This window comes from Vipera ursinii (assembly GCF_947247035.1).
Source record: "Vipera ursinii genome assembly, chromosome: 1".
Lineage (NCBI taxonomy): Eukaryota > Metazoa > Chordata > Lepidosauria > Squamata > Viperidae > Vipera > Vipera ursinii.
This window is the reverse complement of record NC_139512.1, coordinates 179,296,863-179,308,972: the sequence shown is the minus strand read 5'-3', so window position 1 is coordinate 179,308,972 and position 12,110 is coordinate 179,296,863. Positions and strand designations below refer to the sequence as shown.

At 39.0% G+C, this 12,110-nt stretch overlaps 1 protein-coding gene across 3 annotated transcripts in view; it reads right to left on the bottom strand.

The window, feature by feature from the left end:
• PIKFYVE (phosphoinositide kinase, FYVE-type zinc finger containing) overlaps window positions 1-12,110 on the bottom strand; it is a 90,791-nt gene that overhangs the window by 55,103 nt on the left and 23,578 nt on the right. For 2 of the 3 annotated variants that reach the window (XM_083354388.1, XM_083354389.1), the window contains exons 7-10: window positions 9,668-9,757; window positions 3,996-4,131; window positions 1,925-2,082; window positions 596-707 (exon numbers count right to left, since the gene is read on the bottom strand). In XM_083354388.1, the coding sequence (XP_083210514.1) occupies window positions 596-707; window positions 1,925-2,082; window positions 3,996-4,131; window positions 9,668-9,757 (496 nt within the window). Of the gene's footprint in view, window positions 1-595; window positions 708-1,924; window positions 2,083-3,924; window positions 4,132-9,667; window positions 9,758-12,110 lie in introns of those variants that run through there. The other variant, XM_083354390.1, reaches the window with a different exon arrangement.

Here is a 12,110-nt window from a genome sequence, read left to right as displayed (position 1 = left end):
TGTTGGAGGTGCTTGGAAGCAAGTCTTTCAGACTGGTGGTGGATCCCCTTTAGTGGCAGCAATGTTTGGTAGCACTAGAATTATTTAGTTTCAAAAAAATCAGCAAGTCACACAAGGCTGCTTTCCAGGCTGGCTGATCTAAACTGTTACATAGTTGATATCTATATTTAAAGTCTTCAGGTTTTTTGTTTGTGTGTTTGTTTTTCTCATGAAGTTCTTGGAAAATGCCTTCTTTTCAATGAAAATTCCATAAAATTCTAGCTTTATTTCTTGACCTAAGGTAAACATATATTTATTTTATCTGCCACACATCTTACTCCAAAAAGCTGCTCTAGGCAGAAATTATTCTTATTTTTCTTATTATCCTTATTTAATTACCATAAATTAAATTGCTTTCACACACTGTTTAAAAAGAACAAATGGACACACTTTCTGAATAGTTGTTAAGTGAAATGCAAAGGTCATCATGAAACTACAAAAGTTGCTATTCTGAAATTTCTGGCTCAAATGGATCCAAAGTCACAAGACATTGATACAGTGTTTTTCTCCAAGCTACCCAATCCACATATAACTTTTTCACAAAAGAAATCCATACCTGTAATGGTCTGTAGAGTGCATACTCATCTCTAAAGATTTGATCATGGTGACTGACGCAATCCAGCCAACGCCCATCTACTAAAGCCTGTCCTATTGCAATTGCTTGAGCTCTGGAAATAAAACAATTTTAAATCCGATGTTAATGAATAAATGAGTTTTTTAGTTTACGGTAGAGATGTGTTCTGACTACTGTGCTCCGAAGTAAATAATACATATATAGAAGGTATAAGATTACAGTGGTTTTAAAAGTGAGCTTCAGAAACCTTTTTCCAACCAAAGGATAACCACCCCAATGACCAGTTTGGTGAATTAGTTAAGGTGCTGGACTAGTAGCCAGGACTCAGTTTTAACCCCAGTTAGAGACATGGACGCTGGCTGGGTGATTTTGGGCCAACTGCTCTCTCAGCCCAACCCACCTCACAGGATGGTTGTTCTGGGGAGATAGCAACATAGAGCATAAAGCAGACTGCTTTAAATTCTTCAAAGAAGGACAGAATATAAATCAAAATAATATTTTTAAGAAACCCTGTGTCTTTGACATGCCCTCATGACTTTGCATTTCCTCAATCTCCATATAAGGTAACTTCCAGTCAACCTTAACTGCTATCCTTTTTAAGAGTTCCTTCCTCCTTTAGACAGGCAAACGCAAACACTATGCCTCTCCTGTTCTCTGGGGAGTATAGAGTCCTGGATTTCAAACGCTTCCACTCTACCCACCAGGTCACCAAGCTGATTTCTAGCTGAGAGACACACATTTGAAAAAAGAATCATCTTCTCTAGCAGTGACCAGCCTGAAGGACAAAAGGAGGCTGCCCAGTGGGGTTGGAGGAAATCTCTTGCTATATCACATAGTCTCTCTCTCCTGATGGTTGGTGAGCATTAACCCATGTTCAGAATCAACCCAAACTAATGACAAGAGGACGATGGGTTCTACAAACTGTCTGAATCATCATCACACAATCCTCACTTCGCGAGATAATGTTCCTGTTATTTGAACTATTCGAGATTGATAAATACAAAAGATTTTCTGACTCATTAACCATACATACTGAAAGATAATTAATGGACCAAAACATAATTATTCTTATCTAAAAGTTGATTCCCCCAAAGAATTTACTACAACAGGCATAGATCGAGAACAAGAAAGATAAAAAAATGAGTAGGATGGGGAAGGGTTTAAGTGGATATAAAATGCTAGAGTTTAATTATGAATAATTTTAACTCCACAGAACCCCTGAATTAGAATAAGCCCAACTATTTTTATCTTACTGTCCTACATCCACGAACACTCAGCATACATATGAAAGACCCCACGACACTCAGTTACCTAGTAGTGATGTGGCCATTCCTTATAAGCCAATTGACCAGCTCCTTTCCTACAATGCAGTTGGGGTGGGTACGCAGCCAGTAGCGATGATCTTGAAACTCCATCCCACTGTTGTGATGGCATATTTTCTTCCACAAATCCTTTAACTGAACTGAGTCCTAGAAACAAAATGATGACATTTCCAGATAGCACACATTTAGAGGGCTTAAGTGTTCTGTCTTGAGAGGTGCTGTTTACATTGTTCCAAGGGATTTACAGAATGCCTTCTCTTGCCGCTCCCCTTTCCTGGATATACTGTTAAGATGGACAGTTTGTTCAAGGGACAAGTACACATTTTGTTTAAGTATTCAGAATTTTTATCATTATCCTTCTGACCGAGAGAACTTTTAAAAATGAACTGTTGGCTTTCTGACACTCCAGACATCTTGTGATACCAAGTCTCTTGATTCTTCTTCTTTTTAGACAAGTAACCCAAAAAACCTTTTTGAACATTTTGTGATTTTTAGAATTGGAATGGACAATTAGATGGGTTTGGGAACTGGCATTATAGAGTGCCTATGTACTTCCACAACACACACAGGCATTGCCATTCATGACTGTCAAATCTCTTGCCCTGCTCTATTTTTCACATTTAAAATACAAGGAAAAGCAGTTCCTTCTCTTCCGCCTACTCCATCCACTTCCTTGCTTTCACTGGTGTATAACATTTCTCAGGAAGGAAGAAATTGTAGCAGTTGAAGAAACAAACTCCAGAGAACTCAACCTATTAATTAGAATCAATCCTCTTTAAAAGAGAGGGGGGTGGGGGAGAGAGACGAACTCTGGTACTGATAAATTGAACAGTTTGCATGTGTTTAAAAGGGGATTTTTTTAAATTTGGACATGGTGGGGAAGCTTGCAATGTGGTAGTGTTTTGAAACAATCTAATAGCCCATATATTCTTTTTTATGGCTATGTTTCTTTGGTTATGCAAGCCACCACAGGAATCAATCTATGATTATGCCTATGAAATTTTCTGTTTTTAGGCCCACAGACAGAAAGAAATAAATGCTTTTTTAAAGAATATGGCTGAAAACCTTTCCAGTACTCTGCTCTTTTGTAATGCCCCATTTATTTCCTGATTCACTGCAATGCTTGAGAGCTTTGACACCTTCCTCCTCCATTCATAATTAGGATTCCCCTGAGAATAAGTCTAGATTTGCATTTAAAACAAGCTATTATTCACTACTGCAAAGTATCCAAAATATTCCAGGGAAGCAAATAAAGATATATGGTCTGGCAAAACAAAAAGCAGGATTTTGATGGAAGTTATTCAGTCTTGCACAGAAGACACTATAACACATTGCGTATCATATTAGTAAATATATCTTCTAACACAAACATGTTTGAGGGAGTTCAAAAATGGAGTTCCCTGCAACATCAAACATTGACCTACACAAGAAACAGAACATGCAAGGTGAGTCCATGAAGTAGGGCAGCATACAAATGATTGCACACTCCTCATTCCTAAGTTACAAAATTCAGAGTTGCGTCAACAAAAGCAGTATCAAGCCATCTATCTCTCATGAGTGTTTGTAGTTAATCCTTAATTAATTGAAATAATATTTCATGCTAAAGCTCCTATGTTAAATTGGACTATATACTCGTGGAAAAGAAAATAACATGCCAAGTACTAACAAATGCACAAGCAATGCACACACGTTACTTATTTATTCCCTTGTAAAGGGATTCAAAATAGTATAGTTTTCTTTTTAGGTCCACCTAAATATACAAGGCTTTTCATTTTTCTAACTGACACTAATTTTTCTGTGGTGAAAGTCCATGAACTTTCTTCATAAGTAGACGATCACATGAAAATAGTTCTTCAAACTTCAAGATTATAATGATATAAAATGGCATAATCTGCATATCCTTTGAGTAAACATGAGGTACAAGTAATGGAAAAGACAGGCTGTAAACAGAGGACAGTATAAAACAGGTAAACTTAAGAAGTCAAGTACCACAAATGGCAGTAAGTTGTTACTTATTTCTGTTGGAAGGATGCAAGATACAAGAAAAGCTTGGCTTGTACCAGAAGAATTTTGCGTTCATCCTCACTGGTCTCCTTCATGTAGGTTCGATTAGTTTGTGGACTGACAGATGTCTCATAGGAAGGCACCATTGGAGACCCCGATCGATCCAGAGACAGGTTAGTTATGCTAGACGATCTGGTGGGTGGAACAGAATAATAATGCTTGTAATCTTCAGTTCATTCCACCTGTACTTTAAAATTAACATTTAACAGAACAGGGCAAAATTTTGCCACATGTTCTTAATCACCTCTTTCTCTTCAACCAAAATACAATCTAGCTTTCAATATCAGGAACCAAACACAGGAACATTTTAAAAGGCTAGAAAGGTTAGAAGTTAATTTTTACCACATAAAGTTCTCCTTTCTTGATTTCCCAAATGATAAGAATTAAGCTGCTTGGTTTACTTTCTATGTGGCTTCATGTTGCGAAAATTCAGTACAGGTAGTCCTTGACTTATGACCATGACTGAACCCAAAATTTTCATTTGCTTCAAATCACATGGAAAAGAATCAGAACCTGAATTGTGATCTTCAACCTAGAAGGCATATTTCACCCTGAATTCCCGGTAAACCCTGGTTTATTACTACTCAGTCTTCAAATACAGGGGCTGAGATTTGAATGTACAAATCTCAGGAAAATAAGCAAAAATGTCCAAATCCCTATACAAGAGTCCCTTCTTTTCATAAATAGTTGAGAAAACCAGACCTTATCCCAAATTAGGAAATGCTGGTTACCAGGTTCAAATGAAGACATTTTTCTGGCTTGATCTTACAAGGATGGACATTACAGAAATTACAGACAAAGTACGGTAATATGGTTTGGATGAATCTCAGGATATTGACAAGAGACCAGAAAGCAAAAGAACAAAGTGTAAGATATGAGGCCAATACATAACTTCGAGCAAAAGCAATTTTTTGCTCAACTGTCCACAGTTATTCTTGCTATTAATAATGAGATAAATACCCTATCAGACAATCCATCAGTTTAAGATACCATTATAATTACTTTTATTTTTTTTGTACTTCACAGAGAATAAACCAAACATACAAAGAAAATACAACAGCCTCAAACCAACTGCTACACTTTTAGTGGTAGATAGCTATCAGATCAGCCATTTTAAAATCTGTTTCCATTCATCTGGACTAGGTAACAAAAGCATATGAAACATTTTACCAGCTTTATGAAAACTGCTTAAGGAAATGCAGAGTATATATGGGAACCTTTTGCTCAAATGACCTGTGCTTCAAGAAATGCCAGCCAGAATAGCTATGTTAGTTCACAGCCATTTCCTATTCTCACCTAAAATGGGATGTAAAATCGTATATCTGACAGGTGCCCTGCTGTGGGAAGATAATGACTCCTCCATCCTTATTTTCTTTGTACTCTGCAATTTTACATTCTTTCTCTCTTAAACAGCTCACTTCTAGATTGCTGCAAAAACTACATACCCCTCACATCTCAGAACAATGAATGAGAAAGACTTATAAGCATGCATGCAACTTGACTCTGAGCATACAGAGGTCTATAGGTTGAGCAACTTTACATGGAAAGTAAAATACTACAATATATTAGAGGAGTAAGACGTGCATAAAAAGTTCTCCTGCTGCAAAGCAGCGTTCCAGTCTTTATTCCAAAAATGCTTCTGAGGCCTGTTTCTGGTGGGGGGGCTGGAACCCAGGATTTTTGGGGAAGCACACCCACATCACTCCCCAAAAGACAGCTAAGATCATCCTAAAAGCTAGAAGAGCCAATGGAAAACAAGCCCATCAATTTGCTTTCTGGCAAATTTGTCTTTGTGAATGGCCATACTTACCACAGCAGCCATTCTGTAAGAGCCCCACACACTCTCAGAATTCCACATGTGCCCATCAGCTCCAAGGAGGCTGGCAATACTTATCCTAACTTATCCAGCAATGCGTTTCAGCTACATCCACTACTTTTATATTTATAGATATTTAAATTGACTGAGAAGTGATTCTTGCAGAGAACATTCAGTTCCTGAAATTATTTATAAGATACTGATATTTACCAGCTACAAGTAACTTGCTTACAGTAAATTAAATTCTCTCAAACTGTTGCACCGTTTTTAGAGGCATAAAAATATACACTTTCTATTTAGTTATAGCTATCTTAAATTTGATATACAGTAGAATGTATTTTGTCAGATAACTACAATTTGTCTTTGACAAGGAAGAGCTCCTGGGGGATTCTGCCTAAGGAAGCAATATTTTGAAAAATATTTGGCCAGGATAATGCCTTTAGCATGTAAAGAAAACATGTCTACAATCCAAATAAATTGAGGATAGGGAAGGAAGGGAAGCAGAAAGATTAGTATGAGTGGACTTCTGGTCTTGCACCATAGTGCCCGGTTGTGGGATTGCGGACCTCCACACCCTGTGGTTAGTTTCGCCCTGCCAGAGGACCCTAAATGTGTCCAAGTCGCCCCGGAGAGGTGGCGAAGAAAGAAGGGTGCTCTGATGATTCTGGAACGACGGCAGACATTTTGTTCGGTTCAAGGAAAGCCTTCTAACCCGACAGGAGAAAGGCTGGCCATACCTCACTGACCAGCCCAAGCTACTTGCAGCCAAAGTCCAAAGGCACTAACTAGCACAACAGTGAACAGCATGCTTGAAACTGGATGAGGAATTTGATTTTTTCTCTCCTATTTTATACTTAATTTTCTGGAAAAGATCCCCAAGAAGCAAAAAGCCTCCCAAAGTGAGAAGGGGGGGGGATTTCCTCATCCTTCTATAGACGGAAGCGGCGAATTAAACCTTTATGGGGAATAAACATTACCACAGTTTAGATAAATTTGAAAGCTAAGAAAATTGTTAAAACTCTGTACCTGAAAAATCATTGATGAAATAATATATATAGACGAACAAAAAATAACTCTTTGTTTTAAAAAGTTGAAAAATGAACAGTGACATCTAGTGGAGGATTAGAGAAAACTGTAGCAGTACTGACCCAGAATTTGGCAAGACGCCTAGAAACAGCAAAAAACAGCTGCGAACAAAGCATTGAGTTATATACTACTGAGTGAAACTACATATGTTTAGAAACTGCTGACCTTCTGGGATTATAAACACACTGAACTGCATTCTTAAATCTTAATCTAAGAACTGTTTGCAAAGAATGAAAAATTTTGGCCTTTGGCTAAACTTCTAAAGGAGAAATTACTGGAAAACTTTTAGATCGTCAAATACTTTGAACTGAATTCTTACTGGCTGATAATTATGAGACCCCTGAAAAGAAAACTGCCACAAAATATTGTTTTCAGTGGTGCCTTGACAATTGGAAATGTACTGGATTATAAAACCATTATATAATGACGAGAACTACATAAGATTTGGCTGTTTGGATTTTAAGATGGACTGGCTTGATAAAACTAATTAAAAAGAGGGGAGAGATAAAATGGATATCATATACCTATCTAAAAGTAATATGAAACCATAACTAATACCTCTTCCTGAAGAACCCAGTTTGGAGCTTCAAAGATCTGCAGGAATAATGACTCAAGACAATACAAATACATTCCAGGAGAAAATATACACAATGCTGCGACAGATTCAAACGATAATTGTTTCAAACCATGATGAGATTAGAAATCAGTTTGACAATATAAACGAACACATCTCTAACTTAAACCTAGAAACTAAATGATACTCAAAAAATGACAACAAAGAATAAACAAAAAAATCAGACAACAGAATATAAATTAAATGAAAGTGACTTAAATAGAAAAGCTACAAATGAAGAAAACTACAATTTAATACAAACAAAAAAAATCTGCAAAACCTTACTATAATAAATACAAAAAAAAGATGCCTTATCCTCCAGGATTTCAAAACAAATTTGAGGATAAAAAGAAGAACAAATAAAATGGATTAAAGGACTGTCAGAAGAATCATCAAAACGTGGGAGACAAAAATCTGATACCTTACTTGCTTTGTCTTTTTTGGATATAAAGAGGCCCTAGGGAAAGATTATTAGATGGTGTATTATAGGATTAAATATTGTTGGAATATAGCCAAAAGAATAAAGCTTGTAAAGGGGCCCTATAGTAAGAAGAATAAGATATATAAATAGTATAATACTTTCAGAATATATGAAATGTTAAAACATTGAGAGGGTCTATTTAAATGAAAAGTTTGGATATTTAAAGGTAATGAATTTTGAGAAAATTATGACAGATAAAAGTGGTTTGAATACTCAGGGGAAACTAAGCTTCAATAAGCATCTTGAAAACAGGACATATAATGATTTCATAAGATCACTTTTATAAATACAATGCAAATAAGGTGATCAAAAACATGTTATATGTTGATATTATTATAAATATTAAAAAAATGTTTATATTCAACTTGGTTTGTACTGAAAACATTAAGAATTATATTTGTTTAATGTAGACAAAAGGAGAATATTACAGGAAGAAGAGAGGATCAAGAAATACATTACCAACATATTAATTGTAGAAATTAATTATCATTGATTGTTTTAAATATATGAACCCAGACAACACACTGTTCATGAAGCACTAAAATTGTTATTATAAAAAATTAATAAAATATATTAAAAAAAAGATTAGCATGAGTGGAAATATTTTATACTCTTCCCTAGCCACATTTTCTGTCTTCCAATTGTGATGTAAGATTTATATCAATTGAAGTATTATGCTTCTATAACTATATGCACCCTTTGCAATATAGCCAATTAGAATCAGTGAGATCATATGATAAAGCCAGTCCAGTATTTCAGTGTCATAAATAATAATAATAAATAATAAACCTTTATTGTCAAAGTACAACATGTGTACATTGAGATTAGCTGAGCCTCCCCCCGTGCTCTCTCCCCCCAACACAGTGACAACAAACCCTCCATCCTACCACACCATGTGGTCTTTAGAACACCATGAATCAAGAGCAAATGTGATGATGGCAGGTACAAACAACAAAGGGAGAGAAAATGTGTTAATTTACTTATCTGCAAGTTGATTCAAGATTTCGATATCTAAGAATGGCTATAATTTTGGAAATAATTTATGAAAATGTTTAATGTTTACTCCAGTAGAAATGGAATTTAATGGGATAAAATCAATAGTAAATTAATGATAAATGATAAAATTATTTTTAAATATCTTATGGATTAATTATCATCCTTTTCTTTTATGAAAACTGGTATGTTTGGGGGGATTGGAATAGATGACCCACCCAACCCCAGTCTGGATGAAAGAGTGACTGACTCTCCAAAACAAGAGATTACTTGAATTATAGAGCCATGAACTAAGATTTGGATGTATTTATTGTACCACAATAATGTTGATTTAAAAATTCACCTTGTTAGATGCATCATTCTAAGGGTTCTCTATGACGTATTTCTTTGGTTGTCACCTCAGGAAATCTTTTTTAGAAAAAAAAATGATGGCAAGGCCAGACTGGTGGACTTATGGTTAAATAATAAACTTTATTACAATACACTGTGTTGGAACTAACAAGACAAAAGGTCTGCACTCTCTCATGCAGACACTTTCATCAAGACACAGAATTCTTCCAATAGTGTGTTAATGTTCTTTTGAGACAAGCATTATGCTGTTTATTCAAACAGAGTCAACAGTAAACTGCTTCAAAGCATACTATTTAGTATGGGGGTGACCTCTGGTTGGATCACTTACCTATTCCGTGCAGGAGACTTTCCTGTTTCCTCCTGAACTGATACAAGACGTGTTGATAAGGTAGAGGACGAAGAATCTGGATGAATCAAGCTGCAAGTCAAGGATATTACATTTAAGCAGCAGTTAGCACTGCATCAGAGAAGTTAATAAGGCCACTGGCACAGGCTGAAGCAGCAAGTTGTGTTGTTCCCCCACCACCCCAAAATGGAGGGAGGGGTATTGCTGTTGCTTTACTCCTAGCCAAATCCCAAGATGATCATGAATTCAAAGTATTAGGAAGTTCTCTCTTTGCAACATAGACTCTTATACATAAATACATTATTCCAGATTCTCAAAATTATTAAAATGGAATGATCAGAGACATCTTAAAAAAAAATTCTGTAACTATTTCCAATATTGAGTCTCCAAAGAACCATTCAGATTGCATACATGTAGTCCCTGACTTACAACTATAATTGCGCCCACAATTTCGGTCATAAATCATGATGGTCGTTAAGCGAGTCATTACATGATCATGCCAAATTTTATTACCTTTTTTGCAGCAGTCATTAAGCAACCGCCACAGTCATTAAGCAAACCCATTGATTGCTATAGGGTATTTTTTTAAACGCTGGTTTCTGGCAAAAACATAAATCATGGTCATGTGACTGCAGACACTACAAATGGCCATAAATGTGACGTGACTGGGGGTTGGACCAGCATCAGAACTTCAAGTTCATAAGTAGTTTTTTGGGGGGTAGACCGTAAGTCATAAGTCAAGGATTATCTGTATTTCAAAATTCAAGGATGTGACACTTTATAACTATTAATGTCAGGGTGCCGCCGGTTTTACTCGCTCTCAGGGGTGCCCCCCCATCCTGGGAGCGACCCGCCTTATCTTTTAATTCGCCTCTTGATGACGGGTCTGACTGTTGGGACCCTGAGAGATGGCCGGGCAGAAACAGGGGCCCAAGATATAAATTTAACAAGAGGCCCCTGATTACTTTTTTAGCCAAATTTTTTGTAGGGTTAGGGAGGGGGGAGGGTTGTGGTTGGTTGGAGAGGGGGGTAATCCGCCAACTGCTGCTCAGACCAGGCCTAGGGTAGATCGCGTTGAGGGGGAGCCGGGGTCGGTCATCTCTGGAGCTCTGGAGCGGGTCGTGGGATTGCCAATTCCCACGACGATAGGGAATGGCTGCAGGTGTAAGATCAGAGGGCCGTATCGACCTCCGGGAGGGCCTCTCCGCTATTTACAAGCGGTGAGGCGCTCCGACCCTCTGCCTTCGACCCAAGGTTCTGGGAGCGGGGATGTGCAGCCACCTGAGCTCCGACTGGTGTACCTAAATGCCAGGTCCGTTGCTAATAAGGCTCCCCTCGTCCGGGATTTAGTCGAGGGTGAGCAAGCGGACCTGGCTTGCATTACGGAGACCTGGTTGGGCCCAGAGGGTGGTATCCCCCTGGTTGATCTTTGCCCACCAGGCTTCCGGGTGCTACACCGGTCTCGGACTCAGGGTAGGGGCGGGGGAGTGGCTGTAGTTATGAGGGAGACCTTATGTCCGCAGGAGGCCACCGTTCCTCAGATAGTCGGGTGTGAATCTCTCTTATTGAGGTTTGGTCCTAGGGCGCAGTTGGGCTTGCTGCTCGCGTACCTTTCGCTTAGTCGCGTAGCAGCAGCCCTGCCTGAGCTTCTCGATATCCTCTCAGGGCTGGTGATTGAGTTTCCTAAACTTATAGTTTTGGGAGACTTCAATCTACCATCCCTGGGAGGAGCATCTGAGTTAGCTCGGGAGTTCATGGCTTCCATGACGGCCATGGACCTGACGCAGGTAATTCATGGACCGACCCATGAGGGAGGTCACACCCTTGACTTGGTTTTCTTATCTGGTCGGTGGTTAGATGATCTTGGTGGGGGCTCCCCAATTGTTATGCCCCTGTCATGGACCGATCATCATCTCCTGCGGCTGGTCTTCCGTTTTGCCACTCCCCACTGTGGGGTTGTTGAGCCAACTAGATGGTTCCGCCCCAGGCGCTTAATGGACCCTGAGAGGTTTCAGGCAGCGCTGGGGGCCCCACCTGCCTCCCCAGCTCACAGCTCGGCGGATGCCTTAGTGGAAGCCTGGGAAAGGACGGCCACGGAGGCACTTGACCGAGTTGTACCCTTGCGGCCCCTGACCCGGCGCAGATCCCAATGGGCTCCATGGTTTTCCGCGGAGCTCCGGGAGATGAAGCGTCGGAGACGGGGCCTAGAGAGCGTTTGGAGGTCCAGCCGATCTGAATCCGACCGATTGCGACTAAGAACCCATATTAGGTCTTATCTCGCTGCGATGAGGGTAGCGAGATCTAACTACTTCGCTGCCCTCATCGCGTCCGCAGATAATCGCCCGGCCGCCCTGTTTAGGGTGACCCGCTCCCTCCTTAACCAGGAGGTTAGTGAGGATCCCTTGCAGGGGCGTGCCGAGGAATT